This window comes from Panulirus ornatus, chromosome 7, assembly GCF_036320965.1.
Source record: "Panulirus ornatus isolate Po-2019 chromosome 7, ASM3632096v1, whole genome shotgun sequence".
Classification (NCBI taxonomy): domain Eukaryota; kingdom Metazoa; phylum Arthropoda; class Malacostraca; order Decapoda; family Palinuridae; genus Panulirus; species Panulirus ornatus.
Window position 1 is genome coordinate 33,803,020 of NC_092230.1, and position 26,440 is coordinate 33,829,459.

General features: G+C 40.1%; 2 protein-coding genes across 2 annotated transcripts in view; one reads left to right on the forward strand and one right to left on the reverse strand.

Annotated features, from left to right (window-relative positions):
• Positions 1 to 26,440, forward strand: part of LOC139749510 (gastric triacylglycerol lipase-like) — a 294,599-nt gene that overhangs the window by 143,361 nt on the left and 124,798 nt on the right. The window lies entirely within an intron of this gene.
• Acox3 (Acyl-CoA oxidase 3) overlaps positions 1 to 26,440 on the reverse strand; it is a 185,750-nt gene that overhangs the window by 102,011 nt on the left and 57,299 nt on the right. The window contains exon 6 of the mRNA XM_071663819.1: positions 15,179 to 15,353. Coding sequence (XP_071519920.1) covers positions 15,179 to 15,353 — 175 coding nt within the window. The remainder of the gene's footprint in view (positions 1 to 15,178; positions 15,354 to 26,440) is intronic.

A 26,440-nucleotide genomic window follows, 5' to 3' on the forward strand; every position in this document is an offset into this window, starting at 1 on the left:
TCTCTAATACCAATACATATATGTCGGTTTTGTTTTTACTAATATTCATACAGGTACACCACCAATTTTCCAGCACTCTTAGTTCCAAAGCCTTGCCAGACCAACCGCGGTCATGTAATAATAATTCAACAACACACCTCTAAACCACTAATCATACATCTCCCATGTGTCTAAGGTGTACCATGGACTGCTAGAAATTTAAATTAAACAAATGTTAAATGTTTGAGCACCCTAAGATAGTAAGTCTGTCCTTAGATTGTTTGAATCCTGTGGGGTTTTCTTCATCTCCAGAATAATGCAGTTTTGTCTGCATCATACACCTGCTCAGGACTGAGGTGCTCGCCAGCTATGAGTTTTGCAAATTCATCCGCTTACTCGGCAGCTCCTTCATGGTTTGCAGACCGCTTTTCTCCGCACACTTTATTCATAGAAATTCTATGATGCTTCTTGAATCTTTCAAGCCACCCTTCACTATAGTCATGCTCATGTTGTAATTTAAGTTCTTTATGGAACAACTTAGCCTGGTCCATTATCATGCTACCTGACAAGTCCACTCCATCACTCTAATGCTGTCGAAACCATTCCATCATCACTCAATTGTGCTCAGTACTCTTACCATCTTTCATAGTTTTTTAATCGTCATTTGCTTCTTGGAATCGCTGTCTGCACAGAATTTCAGTATTTTCTCCCATTGCTTCCTTATATCGTAAACAGTTGATGAACCAATACTGTAGATGTCACACATCTTACGCACCAAAGCACCATGTTCCATTTTTTTCAACAGTTCTACTTTATCATGGATTGATATGGACTGGTGTTTACATTTGACACCACAACTGATACTCTTATATGTCTTAGAAGCCGTAGCTAGGGTTAAATTTAAGCAAAATAAGCTAAGAATCTCACAGAATTGCGGTATCACCACAAACAAGTGCAGTGTAAAGAATGTAAATAGGCGCACCCTAAACACAAGGCCATCTGTGACTACCTAGTAAACTAGTCTGGTGGCCACGGTAATTTCAAGTTCCCTCGCATAATTTTGTCTGGACTAAAGGAGGTGCCGAACCATCAGATGCTGGAAATTCAGTGGAGTACCTGTACTACTATCTTTTCCAATATGATGTAAATGATGATAAATCAGCTCAAGATTAGGGGACAGATATAATAGCTGCGGTATTATTTCTGATCGAGTAAGTAACGTAAGGGTAAGAGAGATGTGTGGAAATAAAAAGAGCGTGGTTGAGAGAGCAGAAGAGGGTGTTTTAAAATGGTTTGGGCACATGGAGAGAATTAGTGAGGAAAGATTGACCAAGAGGATATATGTGTCGGAGGTGGAGGGAACGAGGAGAAGAGGGAGACCAAATTGGAGGTGGAAAGATGGAGTGAAAAAGATTTTGTGTGATCGGGGCCTGAACATGCAGGAGGGTGAAAGGAGGGCAAGGAATAGAGTGAATTGGAGCGATGTGGTATACAGGGGTTGACGTGCTGTCAGTGGATTGAGTCAAGGCATGTGAAGCGTCCGGGGTAAACCATGGAAAGCTGTGTAGGTATGTATATTTGTGTGTGTGGACGTGTGTATGTACATGTGTATGGGGGGGGTTGGGCCATTTCTTTCGTCTGTTTCCTTGCGCTACCTCGCAAACGCGGGAGACAGCGACAAAGTATTAAAAAAAAAAAAAAAAAAAAAAAATGATTTCTTGTTGTGCTGTACTGCTGATGATTTTCATTGTTCACTTGACATATAGTGTATCATATGGTAAAGTACTGTACATTATTTACATAAATTTTTGAGAAATTTTCCATGAACTTTTGACCTCTGGTCTAACCCCTTATGATAAGCTAAAGTGTATTTCTATATTTTCATAAACTAAAAACAAATTGCACAAAGTAAAAAGTAAAGAAAATTACATTAACAGAAACATGAACAGTGCAGCAGTGTACAATTTATAACATTTCCAATTCAAGGAGGTGACTGGTTGTCTCATGGTTCAAAACATGCATCTTACTTAGTGAATTAATTGTATTCTTTATATATCTGTTTACACAGTTCTCTTTAGGATGTTCTTACCCAATACGTGAATTAATGGTTATCTACATTATCAGCACCGAGAGTCACATCGCTTGAGTTCATAACTTTCATCTTTCACTCGCAGACTGATACAATATGCTATATCATTTCCCTTTAGTACCTGGATTATTCACACTGCTTATGCTTATAACTTTCATCTTTCACTTTAATATGTGATTGCCATTCCCAGCATCAATGAGGTAGTGCCAGGAACAGAGGAAGAAAGGCCACATACATTCTTTTACAAAATTCTCTTTAGTATTCTTAAGACTAATCCACATACAATTAATTACTAAAAGCACATCAATAAAAAGAATATTGCAACAGAAATATGGGCAGTGCAGTAGTATACAGTTTAGGACACTGCCACTTCAGGCAGGTACATGATCACCTCTCAATTCAAATGTACATCTACTTAAACTGACTTGATACAGGAAATTGTATTTTTTTCATATTTTTCTACATAGTTCTCCATAGTAGGTTCATAACTAATTCCTGCACTTAAAATAAGTTATATATTAAGATAAGACAAGTATGGGTGGTCCAGAAGAACACTTACAATTCGGTAGGCAGGAGAGAGAGTGATCGTACTTCAGTTAAAACATTCATTTCTTTGGTAAACGATAACCTGTATCATATAAACATTTTTTCTATACAGTTCTTTTTGGTAAGTTCTTACCTAATGAATGAAATAATCATTCACGTATTCAGAAAGGGCATAGGTGAAAAAAACCTTACCTAGCCTATCCCAGACTCTTGAAAATATGCATGTGACAAATAGGAGGATACTTATCTTTCAGTTTCTGTATGTGATCTTTTGTGCCAATTTCGTACAATATCTCCATTATTACATAATGTGAGTATATTTCATTTTTTTATTTCACCATGGTCCTTAACCCCTTATATACGTGAAAAAGGATTCACAACACAGCTTGATATGGCACAACACAAACTTTTTTGTATCTATCTTATGCTATATCCTGACCCTACCATACCATAGTAAAAGAAGTCCTTTGTCTATATATAAACGGAAAATAAAAAATATAACGATAATGTTGTTTTTCACATACTTGATCAGTGCTTTGTGTGTTCATGAGGTAGCACCAGGAAAGAGACGAAGAATGACACATCCACTCACATACACATATATGCACATACAAGTGACTGAGTTTGGTAAAGTGTGTGAAAGAAGAAAGTTAAGAGTAAATGTGAATAAGATCAAGGTTATTAGGTACAGTAGGGTTGAGGGCCAAGTCAATTGGGAGGTAAGTTTGAATGGAGAAAAACTGGAGGAAGTAAAGTGTTTTAGATATCTGGAAGTGGATCTGGCAGCGGATGGAACCATGGAAGCGGAAGTGAATCATAGGGTGGGGGAGGGGGCGAAAGTCCTGGGAGCCTTGAAGAATGTGTGGAAGTCGAGAACATTATCTCAGAAAGCAAAAATGGGTATGTTCGAAGGAATAGTGGTTCCAACAATGTTGTATGGTTGCGAGGCGTGGGCTATGGATAGAGTTGTGCGCAGGAGGGTGGATGTGCTGGAAATGAGATGTTTGAGGACAATATGTGGTGTGAGGTGGTTTGATCGAGTAAGTAATGTAAGGGTAAGAGAGATGTGTGGAAATAAAAAGAGCGTGGTTGAGAGAGCAGAAGAGGGTGTTTTGAAATGGTTTGGGCACATGGAGAGAATGAGTGAGGAAAGATTGACCAAGAGGACATATGTGTCGGAGGTGGAGGGAACAAGGAGAAGTGGGAGACCAAATTGGAGGTGGAAAGATGGAGTGAAAAAGATTTTGAGTGATCGGGGCCTGAACATGCAAGAGGGTGAAAGGCGGGCAAGGAACAGAGTGAATTGGATCGATGTGGTATACTGGGGTCGACGTGCTGTCAGTGGATTGAATCAGGGCATGTGAAGCATCTGGGGTAAACCATGGAAAGTTGTGTGGGGCCTGGATGTGGAAAGGGAGCTGTGGTTTCAGGCATTATTACATGACAGCTAGAGACTGAGTGTGAACGAATGGGGCCTTTGTTGTCTTTTCCTAGCACTACCTCGCACACATGAGGGGGAGGGGGATGCTATTCCATGTGTGGCAAGGTGGCGATGGGAATAAATAAAGGCAGACAGTATGAATTATGTACATGTGTATATATGTATATGTTTGTGTGTGTATATATATGTGTACATTGAGATGTATAGGTATGTATATTTACGTGTGTGGACGTGTATGTATATACATGTGTATGGGGGTGGGTTGGGCCATTTCTTTTGTATGTTTCCTTGCGCTACCTCGCAAATGCGGGAGACAGTGACAAAGCAAAATAATAAAAAAAATAATAACAAGTACATATACATATATATACATATATGCATATACAAATACATATACATCCATATATATAGTCACATGTACATATTCATACTTACTCACCTTCATTCATTCTCGGCACCACACCATACCACAGGAACCAGCATTGCTACCCCCTGCATCAGCAAGGTAGCACTAAAAAACAGAAGAAAAGACCACATCTGCTCACAAGCAGTCATGTGTAATGATCTGAGACCAAAGTTTCCTATCCACATCCAGGTGCAACAGACCTATCCATAGTTTACCCCGGACATTCCACATGCCCTAGTTCGGTCCGATGATGGCACATCGATCCCAGTATACTACATCATTCCAATTTACTTTATTCTGTGCACACCTTTCACCCTCCTGCATGTTTAGGACCTGACTGCTCAAAATCTTTTTCACTCCACCCTTCCATCTCCAACTGGGTCTCCCACTTCTCTTGTTCCCTCCACCTCTGACACATGCATCCTCTTTGTCAACCTTTCTTCACTCATTCTCTCCATATGTCCAAACCATTTCAATACACCCTCTTCTGCTCTCTCAGCCACACTTTCTATTACAACACATCTCTCTTACCCTTTCATGACTTACTAAATAAAACCACCTCACACCACATATCCTTAAACATTTCATTTCAAACACATCCATCATCATCCGTACATCCCTGTCTACAGCCCATTCCTCACAACCATATGATATTGTTGGAACTACTATTCCTTCTTCAAACATACCTATTTTTGCTCTCTGATATAACTTTTCTCTTTCCACACATTTTTCATCACTCCCAGAAACTTTGCCCCATCCCACACCCTATGACTCACTTCTGCTTCCATGGTTCCATTTGCTGCTAAGTCCACTCCAAGATATCTAAAACACTTCACTTCCTCCATTCAAACTTACATCCCAGCTATCTTGTCCCTCAACCTGCCGAACCTAATAACCTTGCTTTTATTCACTTTTACTCTCAACTTTCTCCTTTCATGCACTTTTCCAGACAAAGTCACCAACTTCTGCAGTTTCTCACTCAAATCAGCCACCAGTGCTTTATCATCGGTGAACAACAACTGATTCACTTTCCAGGCCCTCTCATCCACAACACACAGCATACTTGCCCGTCTCTCCTAGACTCTTGCATTTACCTCCCTCACCACCCTGTCAATAAACAAATTAAATAACCATGGTGACATCACACACCCCAACTGCAGATTGGCCTTCACTGGGAACCATTCACTCTAGGGCTCTGGTCCACTTTCACTTATTCATTAATAATGACGATGTGGACTGCATTGCAATATATCAAAATTCAGTGATGATGCAAAGTAACAAAAAGGTAGTAGGCTGTTAAAAGCAGTCATTCAGTCTCATCAAAACAGGACTACCAGGCTAGTCCTGCCATCTCCTCCTTACAAGTACACACATACTCAAACCACACTTATTTTCTTCATATGAGTACTCTTGCCAACTCCTGTCTACTCAAATGTCTTTAAGCATAATCATGATAGAGTCCAACAAGCCTATGGCCCCTAGTCCCTGGAATCACTGGGTGCTTAAAATCTCTGAGTGTCCACGTGACTCCTCCACACCAGCCTTTCAGCTGTAATCCCATACACTCCAACACTCCAAGTGCCTTTCCTACCTTCAGCTTCACTATCACCCTTTTCACTTCCCTTTTTGCTATGGGCCCTTGCACTTGTATCCTCTTCATTCCATCCCCCATACCCATGATGTAAAAATTGCTACCTCACCTTCTCCCACATCCATCAGTTCTTCAAAATACTCTTTCCATCTTCTTTTCACTTAATCCTGTTGATTGAACAATCCCCCTTCCTTACTTTTCACATTAACATTTCTACTTTTACATCCATCTCCTTCCAATACAGTATCTTATTTTCCCTAAACTTTTCACTTGACTTTCTTCCAAAATATTTATCTACTCTCTTTGCTTTCCTCTATCACCTTTTTAACATTCCACTTACACATCTTATATTCTTCCCTCCTCCTTTGCAAGCTTCTACTAATACATTCCTTTCAAGGACTCTACCAAATGCCTTTTTCTTCTCTTCCACAGCATTTCTAATTTCTTCTGTCCACCATGCATTTCCCTTATTGTTTCTATATCTCGCAACCTGATGTCCCACTACTAATTCTACAACCTTTAATAGTTTTTTTTCTAAACCTTTGGAACACCCCATTCACACATGACTGCATCCCTGCATTCACTGCACTTCCATCTAAACTTTCTGGTCAGCCTCCTTTCACACTCCTCCCTGCATTTTATCTGATTCATCTTCTCATTTGTCACTTAACCAACTCTTGCAAAGTAGGTGAGTTTGTCATACAGTGATCCCAGTTTGATTAGATTTGAGATAAATTTAGATTGAAATAAATGACAACAAACTCTTGATATCAGATTACAGGCAAGCAAATTCTGAAAATATCAGACAAGAAATTCACACTACCAACTAGACAAAACTTCTTGACATTTACACAGTAGAGGAACTGTGGAATAATTCTAAAAACACACTACTCAAGATTAAAGATAAACATATTCCACGAATTATAAAGAGAACTTGCAGTATTTCAAAATCATCATGGATGAATAGGAGAATAGAACTAATTTGCCAAAAGAAGAAAACATGTAAGAAATTCAAATAAATGGGAACCAATGAAAATCGCCAGGAATTAATCAAAATCCAAAGAGAGTGTAAGATCATAAGACAGAGTAAGCGAGACAAAAAAAAAAAAAAAGAATATCCTTCAAAGCTAAGAAGAATAATCCTAAGGAATTCTTCAAATAAAAAGATAAACATATTCCACGAATTATAAAGAGAACTTGCAGTATTTCAAAATCATCATGGATGAATAGGAGAATAGAACTAATTTGCCAAAAGAAGAAAACATGTAAGAAATTCAAATAAATGGGAACCAATGAAAATCGCCAGGAATTAATCAAAATCCAAAGAGAGTGTAAGATCATAAGACAGAGTAAGCGAGGCAAAAAAAAAAAGAATATCTTTCAAAGCTAAGAAGAATAATCCTAAGGAATTCTTCAAATATATAAGACAAAGGAAGACAGTAAAAGAAGGAACTGGACCATTATGAAACGAATATGACACACTAACTACTGATAACAAGGAAATGGTAACCATACTAAATTATTCTTTTAACTCCATATTCATAACTAAAGAAGCATCTAGAATATTGCAGCCAATGAAAATGTTTCAAGGATCTGATGAGGAGTTGAAGGTTAGAAATAAAGATCTCTGAAGTAATTAAATACCTGGATCAATTAAATCCTAAAAAATCCAACGGGCCAGATAACTCAGCTCCAAGATTTTTAAAGGTCAGGAGACAACTGATATACCCCATAAAAATATTCAACAAATCTCTATCGGATGGTCAGGTGCCAACTGACTGGAAACTAGCAAATGTTACTCCTATATATAAAAAAGGAGACAGAAAGTGTGCCTTGAACTACTGCCCAATTAGCCTTACATCAGTGTTAGCTATGATGATGGAAACAATGATTTGTTTATGGATGGGGTTGTTAGGGAGGTGAATGCAAAAGTTTTGGAAAGAGGGGCAAGTATGAAGTCTGTTGTGGATGAGAGAGCTTGGGAAGTGAGTCAGTTGTTGTTCGCTGATGATACAGCGCTGGTGGCTGATTCATGTGAGAAACTGCAGAAGCTGGTGACTGAGTTTGGTAAAGTGTGTGAAATAAGAAAGTTAAGAGTAAATGTGAATAAGATCAAGGTTATTAGGTACAGTAGGGTTGAGGGTCAAGTCAATTGGGAGGTAAGTTTGAATGGAGAAAAACTGGAGGAAGTAAAGTGTTTTAGATATCTGGGAGTGGATCTGGCAGCGAATGGAACCATGGAAGCGGAAGTGAATCATAGGGTGGGAGAGGGGGCGAAAATCCTGGGAGCCTTGAAGAATGTTTGGAAGTCGAGAACATTATCTCGGAAAGCAAAAATGGGTATGTTTGAAGGAATAGTGGTTCCAACAATGTTGTATGGTTGCGAGGCGTGGGCTATGGATAGAGTTGTGCGCAGGAGGGTGGATGTGCTGGAAATGAGATGTTTGAGGACAATATGTGGTGTGAGGTGGTTTGATCGAGTAAGTAATGTAAGGGTAAGAGAGATGTGTGGAAATAAAAAGAGCGTGGTTGAGAGAGCAGAAGAGGGTGTTTTGAAATGGTTTGGGCACATGGAGAGAATGAGTGAGGAAAGATTGACCAAGAGGATATATGTGTCGGAGGTGGAGGGAACGAGGAGAAGTGGGAGACCAAACTGGAGGTGGAAAGATGGAGTGAAAAAGATTTTGAGTGATTGGGGCCTGAACATGCAGGAGGGTGAAAGGCGGGCAAGGAATAGAGTGAATTGGATCAATGTGGTATACCGGGGTTGACGTGTTGTCAGTGGATTGAATCAGGGCATGTGAAGCGTCTGGGGTAAACCATGGAAAGTTGTGTGGGCCTGGATGTGGAAAGGGAGCTGTGGTTTCGGGCATTATTGCATGACAGCTAGAGACTGAGTGTGAACAAAAGGGGCCTTTGTTGTATTTTCCTAGCGCTACCTCGCACACATGAGGGGGGAGGGGGATGGTATTCCATGTGTGGCGAGATGGCGATGGGAATGAATAAAGGCAGACAGTGTGAATTGTGTGCATGGGTATATATGTATGTGTCTGTGTGTGTATATATATGTGTACATTGAGATGTATAGGTATGTATATTTGCGTGTGTGGACGTGTATGTATATACATGTGTATGGGGGTGGGTTGGGCCATTTCTTTCGTCTGTTTCCTTGCGCTACCTCGCAAACGCGGGAGACAGCGACAAAGCAAAATAAATAAATAAAATAAAAACTGGTATTGCTGTGGAATTCAATATATGTATGGTTCATGGTGAAGTGCCTGAGGATTGGTGGAATGCATGCATAGTCCCATTGTACAAAGGCAAAGGGGATAAGAGTGAGTGTTCAAATTACAGAGGTACAAGTTTGTTGAGTATTCCTGGGAAATTATATGGGGGAGTATTGATTGAGAGGGTCAAGGCATGTACGTACAGAGTATCAGATTGGGGAAGAGCAGTGTGGTTTCAGAAGTGGTAGAGGATGTGTGGATCAGGTGTTTGCTTTGAAGAATGTATGTGAGAAATACTTAGAAAAGCAAATGGTTTTGTATGTAGCATTTATGGATCTGGAGAAGGTATGTGATAGAGTTGATAGAGATGCTTTGTGGAAGGTATTAAGAGTATATGGTATGGGAGGTAAGTTGCTAGAAGCAATGAAAAGCTTTTATCGAGGATGTAAGGCATGTGTGCAAGAAGGAAAAGAGGAAAGTGATTGGTTCCCCGTGAATGTCGGTTTGCGGCAGGGGTGCGTGATGTCTCCATGGTTGTTTGATTTGTTTATGGATGGGGTTGTTAGGGAGGTGAATGCAAGTGTTTTGGAGAGAAAGCAAGTATGCAGTCTGTTGTGGACGAGAGGGCTTGGGAAGTGAGTCAGTTGTTGTTCGCTGATGATACAGCGCTGGTGGCTGTTTCAGGCGAGAAACAGCAGAAGTTGGTGACTGAGTTTGGTAAAGTATGTAAAAGAAGAAAGCTGAGAGTAAATGTGAATAAGAACAAGGTTATAAGGTTCAGTAGGGTAGAGGGATGAGTAAATTGGAAGGCAAGTTTGAATGGAGAAAACTGAAGGAAGTTAAGTGTTTTAGATATCTGAGAGTGGATTTGGCAGCAGGTGGAACCATGGAAGCGTAAGTGAGTGACGGTGTGGGAGGGGGCAAAGATTCTGGGAGCACTGAAGAATGTGTGGAAGGCAAGGATATTATCTCAGAAAGCAAAAATGGGTATATTTGAAGGAATAGTGGTTCCAATAATGTTATATGGTTATGAGGTATGGGCAATAAATAGGGTTGTGCGGAGGAGGATGGATGTGTTGGAAATGAGATGTTTGAGGACAATATGTGGTGTAAGGTGGTTTGATCTAGTAAGTAATGAAAGGGTAAGAGAGATGTGTAGTGGTAAAAAGAGTGTGGTAGAGAGAGCAGAAGAAGGTGTATTGAAATGGTCAGGTCACATGGAGAGAATGAGTGAGGAACGATTGACAAAAAGGAAGCGTGTGTTAGAGGTGGAGGGAATGAGGAGAAGTGGGAGGCCAAACTGGAGGTGGAAGAATGGAGTAAAAAATATTTTGAGTGATCGGGGCCTGAACATGCAGGAGGGTGAAAGGCGTGCAAGGAATACAGTGAATTGGAATGATGTATACCGGGGTCGATGTGCTGTCAATGGATTGAACCAGGGCATGTGAAGCGTCTGGGGTAAACCATGGAAGGTTTTGTGGGGCCTGGATGTGGAAAGGGAGCTGTGGTTTCAGTGCACTGCACATGACAGCTAGAGTCTGAGTGTGGACGAATGTGGCCTTTGTCCTCCTTTCCTAGCACTACCTCGCACGCATGCGGAGGGAGGGGGTTGTCATTTCATATGTGGCGGGGAGGTGGCGAGAATGGATGAAGGCAGCATGTATGAACATGTGCATGTGTGTATATGTATATGTCTATGTATTTATACGTATCTATACGTTGAAATGTATAGGTATGTTTATGTGCGTATGTGGGCGTTTATGTATATACATGTGTAAGTGGGTGGGTTGGGCCATTCTTTTGTCTGTTTCCTTGCGTTACCTTGCTAACATGAGAGACGGCTACAAAGTACAGTGAAAAAAAAAAAAACATTTCTAGAACACAAAATTATATTGGTCAACCAACACTGTTTCTGCTACAGAAGATCCAGCCTTACGAATTTGTTGAAATTTTTCAATGTTATTTATCAGAACTGGGACAAAAAATTACCATCTGATGTAGTATATTTAGATTTCCAAAAGGCTTTCAATAAAGTACTTCATGAGACTTTTACATAAACTCAGCACACAGAATCAGTGAAGAATTCTGTACATCGATCAGAGACTGGCTTCCTGGAAGAAAGCAGCATGAAGTATTAGATGGCAAAGCCTCAGATTGGCTAGACATAACAAGTAGTGTGCCATGGGTTGGTCCTAGGCCCAATTCTTTTCATGATACACATTAATGACATAGAACTTGGTCTCATATCTAAGATCTCTAAATTTGCTGATGATACTAAATTAGGAGGTAGAGCAGTAAACAGGCAGGACTGTGAAATGATTCAAAGAGATCTTAACTTACCAGCAGAGTGGTCAGACAGATGGCAAATGAAGTTTAATGTAGAAAGTATAAAGTTATGCACTTTGGAGACAAGAATATATGTTACGACTACAAACTATTCAGAAACTCTCTATCTAAAGTAAATGAAGAAAAGGACCTTGGAGTTGTCATTAGCAAACAATTTGAAATACACAAAACAGTGTCAAGCAGCAAGTAAAAAGGTAATCAAATGTTAGGTTTCGTAGCCAGGAACATAGATTAAAAGACACCAATAAACAACTCTCACACTTCATAATTCTCTAATGACAGCACACCTTGAAAATGCAATCCAGTTTTGGTCCCTAAACTATAGGAAAGACAAAGGAAAATTAGAGCAAGTACAAAGTTGCATGACAAAAACAATCCCATTGTTTAGAAACCTGGCATCCAAAGAGGCTAAAATGACTGAATCTCTTCTCCCTTAAAACACGTAGACTTTGTGGTGACTTAATCCAAGTGTTCAAAATTCTGAACAAGTTCAATAAAGTAAACCATGCCCATCTTTTCGAAATACAAGAAAATAAGTTTACTGGGACAAATGGAATAAAACTCAAAGCTAAAAGATGTAGTACGAATGTGGGGAAAAAGCCTCTCTTCCTGTAAGTGTGTTGAGCACTGGAATTAATTACCATTAGACAAAGATAATGCTGAAACTAGAAATACCTTCAAAAGTTGTTTAGACAAATATTTTATAAATTCATGTATACTTTGAGGAAAACGCCAGACATAAGCATATAAACGACTGCGGTAATGGGGACACTATAAGGGTAAAGTGCAGCTGCAAGGAGTCAGTGATAATTTAAAGTACTTAGCAGAATTACATTCTTCTTGTCGTTAAATTTGTTTTTTTTCAGACAACCCAGTCATGGGTCAATCAGGCCTCCTGTTGTCTGTCTTTCTCATGTAAACTAATGTAAATGCTTTTATCTCTCCTCTTTTCCTTCATTCATCCATACACCATACCTCCACTTCTCCTTGATCCTCATCCCCACAACAACCAAAATGGTCAGTCTTCAAAGAATCCTCTAACAACTCTAACATCAATCATGGCCTCTCTTAATCTTTCATCCATTGCCAGAGTCAGTCAAACCCTTTTGGTCATCAATTCCATCATTTTTCATTTTTGTATTAATATGGATCATCTTGTGCTGAAAAAAAAAAGTGTTTGCAAGAAATAAATCCTTTCAACAACAACCACAAGATAACTTCCCTTCTCATTTACTCCAGGCACTCCCCAATTAACCAGCTATCTTGCTAGTTTCATCACATCCCATTTTTGCATTCAAATCACCTATTACAACCACATTCCTCTTATTCTCAAAACCATTTATACAGTCATTCAAATTTCTTCAAAAATGTTCATATCATCCTTACCTCCTATTTACTACTATCTATAGGTAAACAGAAGTTGGTAGGCAGTTACTGACCAAGGAGGTACCTTTTCTTATCATTATTTCCTGTAATTTATGAAATGGTGTTCTAAAACATAAAAAGCATTAGTTTTCCTTGTCAATAATAAAGATGCAACCATTCCTAGTTTTGGAAAAACATATTTCAACGGTCCCTTGCCAACCATAGTTTTTTTCCAAAAATTGGTTTTGAGTATACACACTTCAAATAATTCAAACCATTTCACCAGCCACGGCATCATGTTATGAATATTCATGATTCTCCTTGGCACCATCAAAATTTTTTCCACACATTGGGCAATATCACATAGCCACAAGCTGTCTGTTGCCCAGCCCGACAAACCATTACTACCAGGAAGAGGCAGGAGGATTGTAGTAACCAGCTGCTGTTACTAGGATGATTCTTGACGCAGCCTTTTGTGTACGTTGCTCATGGGCAGCATTGTAGGAGTACAGGGATGACATACTGCTCTCACATTATTTGTTTAAAATTTTGCATATTACTTCTTTGTACTAGCACATAATAAGTATATGAAGTTTGAAGTAAAAAGTGCTTATTTTTAGCCTTGAAGTGTTCATAATTGGACTTATGGTACATCTCTCAAGAGGTGTTTTCCCTAACCCCTCATTTCCCATAGGCACTGTACTTGCCAACCATGTTGCCTTCCTGGAGCACACCCACATAGCTGAAAAGGGACTTCTACATTATCTAGAATAATCAAAGCTCCATGCACTAAAAATGTAGAGCAATTTCTTTTTCTATTTACACAATTAGGTGCACAAAAACATCTATTATGAATCATGCATGAAATACTCCTAAGTATGGGCAGTATAGGGTGTGGCCATACATAATGGGTTTCAGCAAGTGATAAAAACACAGCAAGTCCTTAGAGAAGGTGCACAGACACCCACTGTGGTCACATACAGGTTACTAAGGCCTCCAAGCAGCTCAAATGGTGCATCCTTAGTTTAAGGTTGCAATCTACAGTCAGCCAAAAGAACCTATACTGTGAGCAGACTTCAGCTTGTGGTGGGAACTTAAATTATGCAAGAGATATGAATCTAGGATAAACTACTCAGAAACCTTGTCTTTTTTGTGTTAGTACAAAATACTAATACACATTGCTAAAAATATGGTGAGAGTCAATGACAGTAAAAGATCATGAGCATTTCTCAGACAACAAAGCAGCACTTGGCTTATTATGGAGTAAGGTGCACACTTTTTGCTTATGGTTGTTTTGGGCTGAGGAGGTTATAACAATATTATACATGAATGCATGCTATATCAAAAGCATATGTTTAAACAATCTGGAACTTCCTGCCTTGGTGGATGCCACACATTATTTAAGAATGATTGCTCACAAGATCAATCGGTTGATATTATCACACATAGTTTCTGAAACTTTTTAAATATTATCATGTGTTTACATGATAAATTTTTCATGGATAACAAAAGATGAAAAATATCAAATAATGAAACGATGGGCTATGGTGGTTTTTTGCTTACATTGTGTTTTCTAGGAAATATCTCCAACATTCACCAGGGGACAACTGTGCCTACTTTTTTTTTTTCTTTTTGTAAAAGGTCTTGGTTTCAAGTATTCACAATTACTGCTTTATTTTCTCATGCCTGAAAATATTGGAAAATAGAGTTAAATCATGAATGCAGCCCAATAATTACTGAATGAAGCAAAAAAGTGGAATTTTTGCTGAGAAAAGAGCACTTTAGCACAAAATATTTTCAATCAGTTTTCATAATTTTGGTATTAGTATTTTCTTTCTCCTTACATATATGGCTTCCAAATAAGATGGAAGCACCAAGATCTGAAAGGCTACTAAAATGTGGTTGTCTGCCTTGTTCCTAATACATGCAATATGGAAAATGGGAGTTGTGGTATGCACAATTCAGGAAAACAGCACACATTGGTATGAGATGGAAATGTGAATGATTGCCTGCATGTAACTTTTATGGAACCCTTAACAGTAATCAGTGGACTGAAAATTTCATTCAAACTGAGAGTGTTACTGAAAAACTGCAGTATATACTACAATTAAATGGGGTGAACTCAAACTTTGATTAAATGGAACTGAATGTTTCTCAGAACTAGAATATAATATACTGTACATCTCACCCATTATCAACTCCATTAAGGCCAATCTTATGGCCCATATCAGCAATGGTGATCCCAGGATAAGGCAGAAGAGTCCTGGGATCCCGTACCGGAACTACAAAACAATGAAGACCATGACACACTCCATCAGGGGTATACAGCTGGGCAAACACAAGGCCATGGCTTGCAGTTTTACCTGTAACACACCGTTAGAACATAAATTTCACCATCTTTCATATATCACTGGCTACCTACATCAATTTAAATACATTTGTGGCTACAGAATGTTCTTAAATGCATGATGACAAACATTCTCTCTATACAGCTCATGATTTAATTGCCTTCACCTATGAATTCTGTTACAATATTCAGTGTGTAGTAAGAAAAAAAAAAATCATTCCTAAGATCTTTATCCCTTACTCTAATGTCTATAATCCATGTCTCTTTAAGATGATTACATCAATTTTGACAGAGTACATTAATGTTGGCATTCTGGTATTCTTTTACAAATTTCATGAGAACAGGAGCTCATTATCTAATGACAGAAGTGCAATATGTTCGTAAGATAACTATGTTAGCTAAATCTTTACATATGCTAGTAACTTAGGTGAAAATACATTTGGGGTAGAATATACTATGTTCACTTGAAATATACTATAAGGAAAAAAACAACTTTATAGAAGATTTGCTTGCATGCTTCATAGCCAATTCTATAATTTTTTTCCTTGCACTCCCTTGCTGACATGGGAAACAGCGTTTTTAAGTATAATATAATAAAAATAATAAAAAAATATATATTTTCATTCATTATTATACTTTATTGCTGTCTCCTGCATTAATGAGGTAGCGCAAGGAAGCAGACAAGAGAATGGCCCAACCCACCCACATACAAATGTATATACATACACGTCACAAACGCACATATACTTACCTGTACATCTCAACGTATACATATATATACACACACAGACATATACATATATACACATGTACATAATTCACTCTGTCTGTCCTTATTTATTTCCATCGCCACCCCGCCACACATGAAATGACAACTCCCTACCCCTGCATGTGCATTAGGTAGCACTAGGAAAAGACAACAAAGGCCACATTCATTCACACTCAGTCTCTAGCTGCCATGTATAATGCACCGAAACCACAGCTCCCTTTCCATGTCCAGGCCCCACAAAACTTTCCATGGTTTACCCCAGACACTTCACACGCCCTGGTCCAATCCCTGACAGCATGTCAATCCCGGTATACCACATCGTTCCAATTCACTCTATTCCTTGCATGCCTTTCACCCCTCCTGTATGTTCAGGCCCCGATCACTCAGAATCTTTTTCACTCCATCTTTCCACCTCCAATTTGGTCTCCCACTTCTCCTTCTTCCCTCCACCTCTGACACATATATCCACTTGGTCAATCTTTCCTCCCTCATTCTCTCCATGTGACCAAACCATTTCAAAACACCCTCTTCTGCTCTCTCAACCACACTCTTTTTATTACCACACATCTCTCTTACCCTTTCATTACTTAATCAAATCACCTCACACCACATACTGTCCTCAAACATCTCATTTCCAGCACATCCACCCTCCTCCGAACAACTCTATCTATAGCCCATGCCTCGCAACCATATAGCATTGTTGGAACTACTATTCCTTCAAACATACCCATTTTTGCTTTCCAAGATAACGTTCTCAACTTCCATATATTTTTCAACGCTCCCAGAACTTTCACCCCCTCCTCCACCCTATGATTCACTTCCGCTACGATTGTTCCATCCGCTGCCAAATCCACTCCCAGATATCTAAAACATTTCACTTCCTCCAGTTTTTCTCTATTCAAACTTATCTCCCATCTGACTTGTCCCTCAACCCTACTGTACCTAATAACCTTGCTCTTATTCACATTTACTCTCCGCTTTCTTCTTTCACACACTTTACCAAACTCAGTCACCAGCTTCTGCAGTTTCTCACCCGAATCAGCCACCAGCACTGTATCATCAGCGAAGAACAACTGACTCACTTCCCAAGCCCTCTCATCCACAACAGACTGCATACTTGCCCCTCTTTCCAAAACTCTTGCATTCACCTCCCTAACAACCAAAACAAATTAAACAACCATGGAGACATCACGTACCCCACCCGCAAACCAACATTCACTGAGAACCAATCACTTTCCTCTCTTCCCACTCGTACACATGCCTTACATCCTCGATAAAAACTTTTCAATGCTTCTAACAACTTGCCTCCCACACCATATATTCTTAATACCTTCCACAGAGCATCTCTATCAACTCTATCATGTGCCTTCTCCAGATCCATAAATGCTACATACAAATCCATTTGCTTTTCTAAGTATTTCTTACATACATTCTTCAAAGCAAACACCTGATCAACACATCCTCTACCACTTCTGAAACCACACTGCTCTTCCCCAATCTGATGCTCTGTACATGCCTTCACCCTCTCAATCAATACCCTCCCATATAAATTCCTAGGAATATTCAACAAACTTATACCTCTGTAATTTGAGCACTCACTTTTATCCCCTTTGCCTTTGTACAATGGCACTATGCAAGCATTCCGCCAATCCTCAGGCACCTAACCATGAGTCATACATACATTAAATAACTGTACCAACCAGTCAACAATACAGTCACCCCCTTTTATAATGAATTCCACTGCAATACCATCCAAACCCGCTGCCTTGCTGGCTTTCATCATCCGCAAAGCTTTTACTAACTCTTCTCTGTTTACCAAATCATTCTAGCTTTTACTACCTCTTCTCTGTTTGCCAAATCATTCTCCCTAACCCTCTCACTTTGCACACCACCTTGACCAAAACACCCTACATCTGCCACTCTATCATTAAAACACATTCAACAAACCTTCAAAATACTCACTCCATCTCCTTCTTGCATCACCACTACTTGTTTTCACCTCCCCATTTGCCCCCTTCACTGATGTTCCCTTGTCTTACATACTTTATTTACCTCCTTCCAAAACATCTTTTTATTCTCCCTAAAATTTAATGATACTCACCCCAACTTTCATATGCCCTCTTTTTCTCCCCTTGCACCCTTCTCTTGACCTCCTGCCTCTTTCTTTTATACATCTCCCAGTCATTTGCATTATTTCCCTGCAAAAATCATCCAAATGCCTCTCTCTTCTCTTTCACTAATAATCTTACTTCTTCATCCCACCACTCACTACCCTTTCTAATCTGCCCACCTCCCATGCTTCTCATGCCACAAGCATCTTTTGCACAAGCCATCACTGCTTCCCTAAATACATCCCCTTCCTCCCCCACTCCCCTTACATCCTTTGTTCTCACCTCCTCACCTTCCATTCTGTACTCAGTCTCTCCTGGTACTTCTCACACAAGTCTCCTTCCCAAGCTCACTCACTCTCACTACTCTCTTCACCCCAACATTCTCTCTTCTTTTCTGAAAACCTCTACAAATTTTCACCTTTGCCTCCACAAGATAATGATCAGACATCCCTCCAGTTACACCTGTCAGCACATTAACATTCACAAGTCTCTCTCGCATGCCTATCAGTTAACACGTAATCCAATAACGCTCTCTGGCCATCTCTCCTACTTATATACATATACTTATGTATCTCTCTCTTTTTGAACAAGGTATTCCCAATTACCAGTCCTTTTTCAGCACATAAATCTACAAGCTCTTCACCATTTCCATTTACAGCACTGAAAAACCGATCTACACCAATTATTCCCTCAACTGCCACATTACTCACCTTTGCATTCAAATCACCCATCACTATAACCCGGTCTTGTGCATCAAAACTACTAACACACTCACTCAGCTGTTCCCAAAACACTTGCCTCAACATATTTGACACAAAATCTTATTGTTTTTGAATCATATATGGTATACCTATCCATGAAAAATGTGAAGGTTTGGTATTGTAAAGTCTAACAATCATTCTCCATTTTTAATGACAATTGGGAAATCTGTTAGTTCCTCAGTACTGCAGATATGCATGAATATCTCGATGGGGGATGGTATTTCCTGTGTGGCAGGGTAGCGAAAGGAATGGATGAAGGCATGCAAGTATGAATATGTACATGTGTATATATGTATATGTCCATGTATAAATATGTATGTATATGTTATGTATATGTATATATGCGTGTATGGGCGTTTATGTATATATGTGTGTATATGAGTGGTTGGGCATTTCTACGTCTGTTTCCTGGTGCTGCCTCGCTGATGTGGGAAACCGATTAAGTAAAATAATGATTTTATTAATTCATTATACTTTGTCTCTGTCTCCTGCGTTAGCGAGATAGCGCAAGGAAACAGATGAAAGAATGGCCCAACCTACCCACATACACACACGCACATATACATGCATGTGCATTTCAACGTGTACATATATATACATACACAGACATATACATATATACATATGTACATAATTCAAACTTGCTGCCTTTATTCATTCCCGTCACCACCCTGCCACACATGAAATGACACCCCCTCCCCCGGCACAAGTGCGAGGTAGCACTAGGAAAAGATAACAGAGGCCACATTCGTTCACACTCAGTCTCCAGTTGTCACGTATAATGCACCGAAACCACAGCTCCCCCCCACATCCAGGCCCCACAAAACTTTCCATGGGCCACCCCAGACATCTCACATGACCTGGTTCAATCCACTGACAGCACGTCAATAATTTTTCCATTTTATTCTATTTATTATACTTTGTCGCTGTCTCCCACATTAGTGAGGTAGCGCAAGGAAACAGACAAAAGAATGGCCCAAACCACCCATATACACATGTATATACAGACACGCCCATACACGCACATATACATACCTATATATTTCAACGTATACATATACATACACAGATATATATATATATATATATATATATATATATATATGTCTGGATGGAGGTAAATAAAGTGCGTAAGACAAGGGAGCAAATGGGAACTTCAGTGAAGGGCACAAATGGGGAGGTGATAACAAGTAGTGGTGATGTGAGAAGGAGATGGAGTGAGTATTTTGAAGGTTTGTTGAATGTGTTTGATGATAGAGTGGCAGATATAGGGTGCTTTGGTCAAGGTGGTGTGCAAAGTGAGAGGGTTAGGGAAAATGATTTGGTAAACAGAGAAGAGGTAGTAAAAGCTTTGCGGAAGATGAAAGCTGGCAAGGCAGCAGGTTTGGATGGTATTGCAGTGGAATTTATTAAAAAAGGGGGTGACTGTATTATTGACTGGATGGTAAGGTTATTTAATGTATGTATGACTCATGGTGAGGTGCCTGAGGATTGGCGGAATGTGTGCATAGTGCCATTGTACAAAGGCAAAGGGGATAAGAGTGAGTGCTCAAATTACAGAGGTATAAGTTTGTTGAGTATTCCTGGTAAATTATATGGGAGGGTATTGATTGAGAGGGTGAAGGCATGTACAGAGCATCAGAATGGGGAAGAGCAGTGTGGTTTCAGAAGTGGTAGAGGATGTGTGGATCAGGTGTTTACTTTGAAGAATGTATGTGAGAAATACTTAGAAAAGCAAATGGATTTGTATGTAGCATTTATGGATCTGGAGAAGGCATATGATAGAGTTGATAGAGATGCTCTGTGGAAGGTATTAAGAATATATGGTGTGGGAGGCAAGTTGTTAGAAGTAGTGAAAAGTTTTTATCGAGGATGTAAGGCATGTGTACGTGTAGGAAGAGAGGAAAGTGATTGGTTCTCAGTGAATGTAGGTTTGCGGCAGAGGTGTGTGATGTCTCCATGGTTGTTTAATTTGTTTACGGATGGGGTTGTTAGGGAGGTGAATGCAAGAGTTTTGGAAAGAGGGGCAAGTATGAAGTCTGTTGGGGATGAGAGAGCTTGGGAAGTGTTTCAGTTGTTGTTCGCTGATGATACAGCGCTGGTAGCTGATTCATGTGAGAAACTGCAGAAGCTGGTGACTGAGTTTGGTAAAGTGTATGAAAGAAGAAAGTTAAGAGTAAATGTGAATAAGAGCAAGGTTATTAGGTACAGTAGGGTTGAGGGTCAAGTCAATTGGGAGGTAAGTTTGAATGGAGAAAAAGTGGAGGAAGTAAAGTGTTTTAGATATCTGGGAGTGGATCTGGCAGCAGATGGAACCATGGAAGCGGAAGTGGATCATAGGGTGGGGGAGGGGGCGAAAATCCTGGGAGCCTTGAAGAATGTGTGGAAGTCGAGAACATTATCTCGGAAAGCAAAAATGGGTATGTTTGAAGGAATAGTGGTTCCAACAATGTTGTATGATTGCGAGGCGTGGGCTATGGATAGAGTTGTGCGCAGGAGGATGGATGTGCTGGAAATGAGATGTTTGAGGACAATGTGTGGTGTGAGGTGGTTTGATCGAGTAAGTAACGTAAGGGTAAGAGAGATGTGTGGAAATAAAAAGAGCGTGGTTGAGAGAGCAGAAGAGGGTGTTTTGAAATGGTTTGGGCACATGGAAAGAATGAGTGAGGAAAGATTGACCAAGAGGATATATGTGTCGGAGGTGGAGGGAACGAGGAGAAGTGGGAGACCAAATTGGAGGTGGAAAGATGGAGTGAAAAAGATTTTGTGTGATCGGGGCCTGAACATGCAGGAGGGTGAAAGGAGGGCAAGGAATAGAGTGAATTGGAGCGATGTGGTATACCGGGGTTGACGTGCTGTCAGTGGATTGAATCAGGGCATGTATAGCGTCTGGGGTAAACCATGAAAAGATGTGTAAGTGTGTATATTTGCGTGTGTGGACGTATGTATATACATTTGTATGGGGTTGGGTTAGGCCATTTCTTTCATCTGTTTCCTTGCGCTACCTCGCAAATGCGGGAGACAGCGACAAAGCAAAAAAAATATATATATATATTATTATTATTTTTTTTTTTTTTGCTTTGTCGCTGTCTCCCGCGTTAGCGAGGTATATATATATATCTTTTCTTTCTTTTAAACTATTCGCCATTTCCCGCGTTAGCGAGGTAGCGTTAGGAACAGAGGACTGGGCCTTTTTTGGAATATCCTCACCTGGCCCCCTCTGTTCCTTCTTTTGGAAAATTAAAAAAAAAAAAAACGAGAGGGGAGGATTTCCAGCCCCCCGCTCCCTCCCCTTTTAGTCGCCTTCTACGACACGCAGGGAATACGTGGGAAGTATTCTTAATCCCCTATCCCCAGGGATATATATATATATATATATATATATATATATATATATATATATATATATATATATATATTTTTTTTTTTTTTATACTTTGTCGCTGTCTCCCGCATTTGCGAGGTAGCGCAAGGAAACAGACGAAAGAAATGGCCCAACCCCCCCCATACACATGTACATACACACGTCCACACACGCAAATATACATACCTACACAGCTTTCCATGGTTTACCCCGGACGCTTCACATGCCTTGATTCAATCCACTGGCAGCACGTCAACCCCTGTATACCACATCGCTCCAATTCACTCTATTCCTTGCCCTCCTTTCACCCTCCTGCATGTTCAGGCCCCGATCACACAAAATCCTTTTCACTCCATCTTTCCACCTCCAATTTGGTCTCCCTCTTCTCCTCGTTCCCTCCACCTCCGACACATATATCCTCTTGGTCAATCTTTCCTCACTCATTCTCTCCATGTGCCCAAACCATTTCAAAACACCCTCTTCTGCTCTCTCAACCACGCTCTTTTTATTTCCACACATCTCTCTTACCCTTACGTTACTTACTCGATCAAACCACCTCACACCACACATTGTCCTCAAACATCTCATTTCCAGCACATCCATCCTCCTGCGCACAACTCTATCCATAGCCCACGCCTCGCAACCATACAACATTGTTGGAACTACTATTCCTTCAAACATACCCATTTTTGCTTTCCGGGATAATGTTCTCGACTTCCACACATTTTTCAAGGCTCCCAAAATTTTCGCCCCCTCCCCCACCCTATGATCCACTTCCGCTTCCATGGTTCCATCCGCTGACAGATCCACTCCCAGATATCTAAAACACTTCACTTCCTCCAGTTTTTCTCCATTCAAACTCACCTCCCAATTGACTTGACCCTCAACCCTACTGTACCTAATAACCTTGCTCTTATTCACATTTACTCTTAACTTTCTTCTTCCACACACTTTACCAAACTCCGTCACCAGCTTCTGCAGTTTCTCACATGAATCCGCCACCAGCGCTGTATCATCAGCGAACAACTGACTCACTTCCCAAGCTCTCTCATCCCCAACAGACTTCATACTTGCCCCTCTTTCCAAGACTCTTGCATTCACCTCCCTAACAACCCCATCCATAAACAAATTAAACAACCATGGAGACACACACCCCTGCCGCAAACCTACATTCACTGAGAACCAATCACTTTCCTCTCTTCCTACACGTACACATGCCTTACATCCTCGATAAAAACTTTTCACTGCTTCTAACAACTTGCCTCCCACACCATATATTCTTAATACCTTCCACAGAGCATCTCTATCAACTCTATCATATGCCTTCTCCAGATCCATAAATGCTACATACAAATCCATTTGCTTTTCTAAGTATTTCTCGCATACATTCTTCAAAGCAAACACCTGATTCACACATCCTCTACCACTTCTGAAACCACACTGCTCTTCCCCAATCTGATGCTCTGTACATGCCTTCACCCTCTCAATCAATACTCTCCCATATAATTTACCATTATATATATATATATATATATATATATATATATATATATATATATATTTTTTTTTTTTTTTTTTTTCATACTATTCGCTATTTCCCGCGATAGCGAGGTAGCGTTAAGAACAGAGGACTGGGCCTTTGAGGGAATATCCTCACCTGGCCCTCTTCTCTGTTCCTTCTTTTGGAAAATTAAAAAAAAAACAAAAAAAAAAACGAGAGGGGAGGATTTCCAGCCCCCCGCTCCCTTCCCTTTTAGTCGCCTTCTACGACACGCAGGGAATACGTGGGAAGTATTCTTTCTCCCCTATCCCCAGGGAATATATATATATATATATATATATATATATATAGGCAGAGATAGGTAGTATGTCTGAGGAAAGGAACCTGGATGTTTTGACTCTCAGTGAAATGAAGCTCAAGGGTAAAGGGGAAGAGTGGTTTGGGAATGTCTTGGGAGTAAAGTCAGGGGTTGGTGAGAGGACAAGAGCAAAGGAAGGAGTAGCACTACTCCTGAAGCAGGAGTTGTGACAGTATGTAACAGAATGTAAGAAAGTAAACTCTAAATTGATATGGGTAAAACTGAAAGTGGATGGAGGGAGATGGGTTATTATTGGTGTCTATGAACCTGGTCATGAAAGGAAAGATCATAAGAGGCAAGTGTTTTGGGAGCAGCTGAGTGAGTGTGTTAGCAGCTTTGATGCACGAGACTGGGTTATAGTGATGGGTGATTTGAATGCAAAGGTGAGTAATGTGGCAGTTGAGGGTATAATTGGTGTAGATGGGGTGTTCAGTGTTGTAAATGGAAATGGTGAAGAGCTTGTAGATTTGTGTGCTGAAAAAGGACTGGTGATTGGGAATACCTGGTTTAAAAAGAGAGATATACATACGTATACGTATGTGAGTAGGAAAGATGGCCAGAGAGCATTATGAAATTACTTGTTAATTGATAGGCGCATGAAAGACAGACTTTTGGATGTTAATGTGGAGGGATGTCTGATCATTATCTTGTGGATGCAAACGTGAAGATTTGTAGAGGTTTTCAGAAGAGAAGAGAAAATGTTGGGGTGAAGAGAGGGGTGAGAGTAAGTGAGCTTAAAAAGGAGAACTGTGTGAGGAAGCACCAGGAGAGATTGAGTGCAGAATGGAAAAAGGTGAAAGCAAATGACATAAGCAGAGTGGGGAAGGAATGGGATGTATTTAGGGAAGCAGTGATGGCTTGCGCAAAAGATGCTTGTGGCATGAGAAAGGTGGGAGGTGGGTAGATTAGAAAGAGTAGTGAATGGTGGGATGAAGATGTAGGATTGTTAGCGAAAGAGAAGAGGGATGCATTTGGACTATTTTTGCAGGAAAGTAGTGCGAATGACAGGGAGATGTATAAAAGAAAGAGGCAGGAGGTCAAGAGAAAGGTGCAAGAGGTAAAAAAGAGGGCAAATGAGAGTTGGGGTGAGAGAGTATAATTAAATCTTAGGGAGAATAAAAAGATGTTTTGGAAGGAGGTAAATAAAGTGAGTAAGACAAATGGGAACATCAGTGAAGATGGTTAATGGGGAGGTAATAACAAGTGTGGTGAAGTGAGAAGATGGAGTGAGTATTTTGAAGGTTTGTTGAATGTGATTGATGATAGAGTGGCAGATATAGGGTGTTTTGGTCGAGTTGGTGTGCGAAGTGAGATTGTCAGGGAGAATGGTTTGGTAAACAGAGGTATTGAAAGCTCTGTGGAAGATGAAAGCCGGCAAGGCGGCGAGTTTGGATGGTATTGGAGTGGAATCTATCAACAAACGGGGGTGACTGTGTTGTTGACTGGTTGGTAAGGATATTCAATGTATGTATGGTTCATGGTGAAGTGCCTGATGATTGGCAGAATGCATGCATAGTGCCATTGTACAAAGGCAAAGGGGATAAAGGTGAGTGTTCAAATTACAGAGGTATAACTTTGTTGAGTATTCCTGGGAAAATATATGGGAGGGTATTGATAGAGAGAGTAAAGGCATGTATGTACAGAGCATCAGACCGGGGAAGAGCGGTGTGGTTTCAGAAGTGGTAGAGGATGTGTGCATCAGGTGTTTGCTTTGAAGAATGCGAGAAATACTTAGAAAAACAGATGGATTTGTATGTAGCATTTACGGATCTGGAGAAAGCATATGACAAAGTTGATAGAGTTGCTTTGTGGAAGGTATTAAGAGTATATGGGGTGAGAGGTAGTTGCTAGAAGCAGTGAAAAGTTTTTATCAAGGATGTAAGGCATGTCTATGAGTAGGAAGAGAGGAAAGTGACTGGTTCCCAGTGAATGTCAGTTTGTGACAGGGGTGCGTGATGTCTCCATGGTTGTTTAATTTGTTTGTGGATGGGGATGTTAGGGAGATAAATGCAAGAGTTTTGGAGAGGGGCAAGTATGCAGTTTGTTGTGGATGAGAGGGCTTGGGATGTGAGTCAGTTGTTGTTCGCTGATGATACAACACTGGTGGCTGATTAAGGTGAGAAACTGCAGAAGCTGGTGACTGAGTTTGGTAAAGTGTGTGAAAGAAGAAAGCTGAGAGTAAATGTGAATAAGAGCAAAGTTATTGGGTTCAGTAGGGTTGAAGGAGAACTTAATTGGG